This window comes from Leptidea sinapis, chromosome 18, assembly GCF_905404315.1.
Source record: "Leptidea sinapis chromosome 18, ilLepSina1.1, whole genome shotgun sequence".
NCBI classification, from domain to species: domain Eukaryota; kingdom Metazoa; phylum Arthropoda; class Insecta; order Lepidoptera; family Pieridae; genus Leptidea; species Leptidea sinapis.
The window spans coordinates 10,298,200-10,307,409 of NC_066282.1; the positions used below are offsets into that span (position 1 = coordinate 10,298,200).

The following is a 9,210-nucleotide window of genomic DNA, read 5'->3' on the forward strand; positions in this document are numbered from 1 at the left end:
TCTAAGTAAGGATAAAATGTACTAATACTAAATTTATGTTTTTTTTTTGTAATATTTGTTATGACGAAATAATGAAATTGTATTTATTATATTTTACTGGTGCACTGTGGCAAGATTCCCTTACCTTAAAATTAAATTAAACAGAGGCATACAAAGTCGCAGCGACTACTTGTAGTAAAATATAACCAATGATAAAATTAATATATAAATACGCATATCTCTCGCTATCAGAGATATTGTGTTTGATACTTTCATCGTGTCGTGTTTTTAAAGTATTTTTTTTTAATTGTATGAAATGAAAGGCAAAAGTGAATATAAAGGTCATACGTGTATGCAGTGGATTGTGACTTTAATTGGTAAAATTTAATAATGTTATTATATTAAGTATTTATTTTTATTTTAAGCATTTTTTTTAATATTATAACCCTCACTTTTGGGATTAAATTCCACAAAATCAAATTTGAAAACACAATTTATGTCATCAAAGAATTAAAAAAAAACAAAAACAAATGAATCTAAACAGTTGAGACTTGAAAGAGCGTCATGTAAAGTGAATTTCCTAATATTCAAATATTGGGGTTGAGCAGGTTATCAACTGTAAAGTAGATCCTGTAGATAAAACCACAACCTGAGAGTTGAACAAGACATATCAAGATTTATAAACGTGACGTCACTCGAACGGTTGGCTCAGTGGAAGACCATTCGCACGGAACGCGAGAGGTTCTGGTTTGAGTCCGGCATCGAATATAAATTTTGTTTTCAAAATAAATTTATCGCTATTTTTTTTAGTTTACTTTGTTAATGATGTCGTTTTTAATAAAAGGATCTTTCTGATGTAAAGTTCCGTTATTTGATCATATTATTATGTTTTTTGTATTAACGAAGACAATAAATTATGTACATTTTGTACAGTACCATACTTTTCTGTGCAAGTCCGACCCGTATGTAACGATTTTTTTACCACGCAGACATTAACAACAATAACTCTAGTAAATTTTGCTCTTGGTTGATCGTACACCCTTGGGCAACTCAATCAGGCTTCATGCAAATAAACGTTACATATCCAAGCGTGAGAGTTGTTGAGTTGATCTTAATAAATACCCAAATATCATTGCCAGGAGTTTTCACAATCTCAATTAATTTCATAAATACAAATTTGTTGAAAAAAATACATAATTGATTAATTCAAATAATATAATGATTTGCTTTTATGCCTAAGTCTTAAGTACAGCTGGCATCTGTGTAATTATTGAAATTATCTCGCCTAAAACGGTTGTAATACGATAAAAAGACTTAAGCCTACATAAACTTCCATGACTCAGGAACAAACATTCAAATTAATTATATAAATATTTGCACCTACCGACCTTCACTTCCATTAGAACACGGGAACTATAGTTCAGTAGGCAGGGTCAATAGCCACTGGGCTTTTTAACCGACTTCAAAAAAGGAGGAGGTTATCAATTCGTTCGTATGTTTTTTTTATGTTTGTTACCTCATCTCACCTATAACTAGCACAAACCTATCATCGATGACACCGACTCCAAAAATAACAATAACCGTAACTAGAATTAGATTAATAATTAATTAGATTGTATAAAAATACGCAATTATTTTTATACTTTTTAGTGCAATATGCACTATCGTATCTATTGTTTTGGAATAGTGTATTTAAAGTAGGTTGTTTTTTGTTAATTTTATCCAGCAATTTGAAATTGCTTAAAATACAATGAGCTAGGTGTTTTATATAGTTTCTTTTCTTTCTTCATTTTAGATGATTTACTTTGAATGCACATCCTTGTATTTTTTATCTTTCATTTCTTTTTCAGCGAATATATCGACGTTCGTGTATGGAATGGAAGTTGGATGGATGTCCCCAACAACCAAAATATTACAATCTAAATCCTCGCCTCTAGGCTATGCTTTGTCAGATACCGCCCTTTCCCTGGTTGCCAGTAGCACATGTTTTGCCGGTGCATTTGGAGTCACTATATTTTCATATAGTACTGATAAATTTGGCAGGAAACTTACAGTTATTGCAATTACTATACCACAATTTGTAAGTAGTAAATAATCAGCTTAAAAATTACCGTAACATAATACTTATTTTGAGACCATAAATGTTATATAATTTTTTTCGGGATTCTTCTCATCTCTTTAGATAATGTGTATATTGAGCCTTTGGGAGGGTTCTTTTCACTAGTCGCTGATTTGGGCAATAATTACAAGATTAATTGTGTTCCGGTTTGAAGAGGGCTGTTAAAAGCTATAAAATACTGAGCAAATGATACTTGACATCTTATATCTTAAAAGAACGAAAGATATGTGTTTATAAAAAATATGTGTTTTATAAGTGGACGAAATTCCAGAAAAACGTTCCAAAGCACAATCATGTCAAAATTGAGTAAAGAACACAAAACTGATCACGATATTAATATACTTACTTACTTACTGTCACTCTTTAAATGAAATCCTGACTTAGTAGCCCAACCCACATGACGTATGGAATTGACGTATTAGTGAATACTTATTAAACTTTAAACACGAATTCCTTAAATGTTTTTATTTATTTATCAAACACATAGCAACAAGAATAACAAACACAGCAAACAACAAACAAATCAATCTAAAACTAATCATACAATCAAAAATTACATTACAAATAATATATCACACCAGAAAATACAAAAAACTTGAACATACCATAACATACTACATTTAACAATACCCTTTCAAGTTCACACCACTTGTGGAGTTCAATTATATGGCGAAGGGCTCTAGTTAAAGGCAACTTTGCCGACACATTTGTTCTCGCCATCGGAATAGATAGTATTGGCGGATGGAAGCGCTTCCACACGTACCAGTGCGGCACACGGAGACTCTAGTAACACAGAACTCCCGGGTTGTGCTCCTTCCCGCGCAACTACTTCACCACATATGCTGCTAGAAAAAAATTCCCTACGGACGCTCAACTCAGTGTAGCCAACCATACCCAGCACGAACAGTGTCGGATACATAAGTGGGTAAAACGGGTATACTCCAAATAACTTTAAGTATAGGTGCCTAACGAATTTGTTTTGGACACGCTTTAACATTAACCTGTACTTGTCCTCATAAGGGGCCCATATCGCCGAGTTGTACTCCAAACGACTACTTATCAGTGCATTATAAAGTACCTTGACGGTTGTGATATTAGTGAACTCTTTAGAGTGTCTCAAAACAAACCCTAAATTCCTATAAGCCTCTTTGCAGGTTTTAATAATATGCTCTCTAAACATCAAGTCCGATTTCAACAAAACACCCAGATCCTATATTTGCTTCACGCGCTGCACTGTATCCGTGCCTATCTTGTAATTATACAAAACTAGCGGACCCGACAGACGTTGTTCTGTTAAAAAAAAACTCTCGCCGATGGAATTTCGTAAAATCCGTTCTTAACTGACCTCTACTCGACGAAAGGAATATTCCTACCAAATGTTAAGGAAAATTTAATTTTTACCCACTAAGGCAGCACAATCCTGGCGTTTCTCCGGAAAATACTTGCAAACAACGTCCATCGACCCAATGTGAACGCTAGTATGCAAGCGGTAATCAGTACTGCAATCGTATCGAAACGCTGCTCGATTTAAATCAGTACTTCATAAATTTCTTCTTGTGCGTCAAAAATTATCTAGTTGCTGATCTCTGAAGTTTACTGGCTGCCTCGCTTTGCTCTTGTGATTCAGAAACCGTCGAGCCCATACTAACGCGGTTCGTTTTACCTGCAATTTCTTGTTCTTTGTCAGTCCAATTCGCAATGTTTAGAATCCTAGTTGCAATACGTCTATGTCGGGAAAGATAGCACAATAAGCTAATAGAAACTCGAAACAAACACACCCACCCAATGACATTCTATACATAAGAACGTCATTGCACCCACCAGTCAACTTGAATAACATGACGTGCACTGTCAGTTGTATTTTATTACTCATGTAGCGTGAAACTAACAAAAAACTTCATTGAATTCTTTCTATTCTCGAGATGTCATGAAAATGTCAATCCATACAAAATGTATGAGAAAATAAATGTTTTTATAATAATATTTTTATGTGATTTTTTCGATGTTTTATTACTTATTATCCTATTCCAGACTAAGAGAAACCCAAAAAATCAAACAACAGAAAAAATGGTCTAGCCGTTCTTGAGTTATAAATGGTGTAACTAACACGACTTTGTTTTATATATATAGGTAGGTTTACTGGCTCGGGTAAAATTTAAGACACAACACTTAGCAGGATTGAAGTTAAATGTTTCCTCCCTGCTCCAGTCTACGAGTTTTGGGATGTCGTCTTTTACGTTGTCGCAATCCGATTTTTCTCTTATTTGGAGCATCAACTTTACGTCATCTGCAAAAAGGAGGCATTTGCTGTGCCTTAGGACTTCCGGCAGATCGTTTATCGTTATGATAAATTCGAGAGATCCAAGGTTACTGCCTTGACTTACTCCAGATCTCGTAAAGTAGGGCTCCGATTCGTATCCATTAAAGTCTACATACTGCTGTCTGTCTCTCATGTAAGAAGCTCAGAATACATCCGCTCATTTCCTTAGCAATACGTCATTGTAGACATTGTCGAATGCTTTTCGGAAATCAAGGGACACCACATCTACCTGTATTCCAGAGTCCATTGCTGGGACCAAATATGTCATCAGATTTATTACATTAGTGGCAGTGCTTCGGGCTGGACGAAACCCGTGTTGGGATATATAGCTGAATCGAACACTTTTGCCGGCGTTGATAGGACTGCCACCGGTCTATACCCACTGACATCTGGTCCCGCTTTACCCTTCGGGACTGGAATAACTCTAGTGGTTTTCCATAATTCAGGGAATGTGCTATATTTCATGCATGTGTTAAAAATGTATTGAAGAGGCTCAGCTAGTACCCTACTACAATCCTTAAACAAGAATGCTGGTATGCCATCCGGGCCTGCGGAACGCTTTGGTATGAGGCGCTCCAGAGCATCACTCACTTCCGCTACAGTAAGCTCTTCTAAGTGGACGCGCGCGCTGCTAGCCCCGTAGCATGCCTATCTTTGGTCTATCAAAATGTGATGTTTGTGGCTTGGAACGTTTTTCTGGAACTGTACTGCTTTCTGTTCTGATTTTTTTTTGCTTGCTACTACTCTTTAATTTAATTCTTATACAAACTCGAGACCTTGACATATGTCAAGGTGTATGTTAGAACATCAATGTATTTTTTGGTCTATCAAAAGTTTGATTAGATTATGGTAAAAGCAATTTAACATGCAGCTTACTACTTAAGTGGCAATAATATAAATATCAAAACACCATTTTTTTGTTCCAGATTTCGATTATACTTCGAATAATTTCGCCAACATTGACAGCCCTTTTAATTGCTAGAATATTGGCCGGTCTTGTGGCTGGTGGATGTTTTATCGTGGTCCCAATTTATGTCAAAGAAATAAGTCAAAAGAATAACAGTGGCATATTAGTATCGTTACAAGTATTGTTACAAAATGTTGGTTTATTCATTATGTTTTTAATGGGAATTTATGTGAATTATTACAACATTCTATTGATCACATCAATTTTTCCTATTCTTTCGTTAATATTATTTTGGTATATTGCTCCGGAGTCTCCCGCATATCTAGTGAAACAAAAGAAGATCGATGTGAGTACATCATAATATAATTATAATTTGGTTTTGATTTTATTGGTAGGAATAAAGAGAATTATTTAATAAAAGGGACGAAGCTCGTTAAATGCTGTGGTATACATAGTCTGGCCATAAATTCTACTACAAATAAAAATGCTTATACTATTTTTAAGACAACATTTTGTTATCTTAATTAAACTTGTATATATTGATTTATTGAAGTCTTAGGAATGACTAACAAATAATTCTTTTTCAAATAACTAACTACCTTTAGAGTAACGTTTTTAATGTTTGGACACACATGCTTTCCTTTGGAAATTTAGTCCCTGCCCGTTCTAGAGATTTCTTAAACTACTCGATGTGTCGTTTGGAGCAGGCTCTGTCTTCTAAAACTGAGTGCAGTTTAATGGATTCTGTTCTAGGCTTGAGAGCCAGCCTTCAGTTCTACCAAACGGTTATCAACATGATCTTATGGCCTCTTGATATACTTTGGCTGAAGTTTTTACTGTTTTTCACAAAAATTAAGGGCTGTTACCGATACCTAGCTTTTGAAGGATCTTGAAAGCGAGCGACAGCTCCATACCCATTTGTACAAGGCAATTACTGCAATTCTAGTTTCTGGATTACCACAATGGAATCACACCATTCCACTGTTGTAATTTAATATCAACTTCGAAATAAATAGAGCAATGACAGGAAATTATCAAAGTTTATATAAACGCAATTGAACTTTCAATTCATATTTGAATTAAAAAAAATAAAGTTTGATTTTTTTTAAGATGTAACAATGTTTAGGGCCAGACTAGTTAGATCTGTTTTTGCTATAAAATTTGATTAATGATACCGTGACTTATATAAAATACCTAATATACATAATATCTTAGTTATTTTATACGTCTAGAGAGGCTGTGACAGCTGTGAACAAGTCGAAAAAAATATAAAGATAACATAAATAAATAAATAACTTACGCATAATTTTAATTGCACCAAATTTTTTTGCAGGAAGCTTATAAAGCTGTAGCACTTCTTAGGGGTTTGAAACGTGATGATAAAAATGTTGAAAATGAAATAACAATTTTGAAACACAGCGAAGAAGAGCAAAAGTTATTGCCGAACATGACACTAAAAGACATACGTAAATAGTCGATAGAATTTTGTTTTATAACTTGTCAATAAATAAAATAGTCATTAAATCGTTGATACGACTCGAATTAAGCTATTTTAATGAAAATATATATGATTTTTTAGTTACTGATGTCTGATTATGAGGTAATTAATTATTACAAATATTTTTTTCAGTGAGTGACAAAGCTTGGCGTAATGGAGTCATACTGGCTTTAATATTGTTCACAGCACAAGCGCTAAATGGAGCATTTGCTATTATAACATATGCATCGCCCATTTTGTCTGCGACTGGTGTTGAATTTGACGTAGCTCCGGAATTTCAAACGCTAAGTCTCCCTGTTGTTATGATTTTAGCATCTTTTCTATTAACATTTATTATTGAGAGGCTTGGAAGAAAGGTATAGTAAAATGTACTAAAAATAACAATAAGTTCAATAGTAAATAGGCATATTAATTAAAGTACTTTAAATGCTTTCAATAACGTATTGCATTATGTACCTTAGTTTATGATTCCTTTAAAAAAACATCGTTGTGTTTTTATGCTACTTCATTAGTTATTACAGTGGTAATATTTTATTTGTTTTAGGTTATCCTGAGTGTTTCGTTTTTGATATCAGCTGTAGCATTGACATCTTTATCAATTTCAATATTTGTAAGAAATTTCGGTGGAAGAGTTTTAAGTTTTCTACCCGTAGTTGCCATGATGCTTTCTGTCGCTATGTATTCTGGCTGTATCTGTTCTGTTTCATACCTAGTTACTACAGAATTATTTAACTTTCAGGTAAGTTTAAGCGCTACCATTTCTGTATTTCTAAATTTATCCATTGTAGAACTTATGACTTGATAGAACTTTACGTTTAAGGAAAACTTTAAATATATCCTAGATATACTTTGGTATATCTAGGATAATTTAAGTTTTAACAAATTGATGAAGAATCAAATCAAATTTATGCTTTTCTTCTTATCTATATGTTAAATAAGATCCTTTGATTCTATTCATATTTCTATAATATATTTATTTTCAGGTTCGGGGAAAACTAATGGGAATTGTACTATCGTACGCATTTATGGTATTCTTTATACCTCTTGCAGTTTATTCACCAATAACAAATATGTTTGGCCAGCATATAACTTTTCTTTTTTTCGGGATGATGAATATCATTGGTGCATTTTTTTCCTTTTTCTGTCTCCCAGAAACAAAAGGAAGAAGCGATGAAGAAATTCGAAATATATTATGGAATCGAAAAAAAGAAAATTCCTACTAAAGGATTGAAACTCACGAAATCGTAACCTCTTAAGGGACCCATTAAGATTGGCTTTGAGATTGCGAACGTTATGCTATGGGTTAATGCTATTAAGTCTAAGTTATTGCCTAAGCTGAAAATTGACGATGACAGCTGGTGTGAGAAATCAAGGATATATTGGTTGTTGTAGTTACAACTAAGAACTTTATACAGTTTGGTGCAGTAATAGTATTCTGAACGGAGACGAAAAATTTATTAGTCCCCAAATTTGACTGAACAAATAAATAAGATTGAAAGGATAATTAAAAGGATATAAATTCATATCAAACAGTATGAGCAATTTTAATTGTGCTTACTGTTAAATTAATATAAAAGATTGGGTTTCATGTTTGTTGTATGTTTTTTATGGAATAGAAAACGAGCGTACGGGTCACCTGGTGTTGATCACCGCCGCCCACATTCTCTTGCAACACCAGAGGCCGAAGACCGTTCCCGGCCTTTAAGGAAGGTGTACGCACTTTTATTGAAGGTACCCATGTCGTATCGTCCCGGAAACACCACACAGGGAAGCTCATTCCACAGCTTTGTAGTACGAGGAAGAAAGCTCCTTGAAAACCTTCTTACCTTTCGTGAATCTATATATAATACCTGGTTCAAATTATTCACTGTATTATCTTTATCGTTCATTATTGTGGTATATTTAACTAAGTTTGAGTAACTAATTTAAAATTTACTGCTTTCCTGTTCACAGAAAGATTTGACAATTATTATACAATTGAATATTATGTTCAATACCCAATGACGTTCTATACATAGAACGTCATTGTCAATACCAAAATACCACCCCAAAACTAAATATAGTTTGAACTCAAGAAGGACTTTTAGAAACCAAATTTTAAAAATGTGATATTTTTATTTATTTGTTATAATTATCGGAAATGTACAAATAAAGTAAACATCTTTAAAATTAGAGTGTTTTTGTTAAAACATATGGCAGCAGAACTGGCTAATTCACATTTTACGATTTTCCGCCTTTTTCCTATAAGTATAACATAGGCTTCCTAGAGAATGACTTTATTGTAATGGGAAATAATTAACAATTATATATTGTTTATTGATCAGGTAATTATTATAATTATTTATTTATATTAATATAATGGTAATTCATTGAGACAGATTTCTGGT

At 33.4% G+C, this 9,210-nt stretch overlaps 1 protein-coding gene across 1 annotated transcript; it reads left to right on the forward strand.

Annotated features, from left to right (window-relative positions):
* Nucleotides 1-240: 240 nt before the first annotated feature.
* On the forward strand, nt 241-8,992 carry LOC126969562 (facilitated trehalose transporter Tret1-like). The gene is made up of 7 exons (XM_050815083.1): nt 241-356; nt 1,830-2,059; nt 5,345-5,671; nt 6,659-6,791; nt 6,956-7,179; nt 7,368-7,562; nt 7,807-8,992. Exons 1-7 carry the CDS (start codon nt 296-298, stop codon nt 8,044-8,046), a joined length of 1,410 nt encoding a protein of 469 aa, XP_050671040.1. The 5' UTR covers nt 241-295; the 3' UTR covers nt 8,047-8,992.
* The last annotated feature ends 218 nt before the right edge of the window (nt 8,993-9,210 follow it).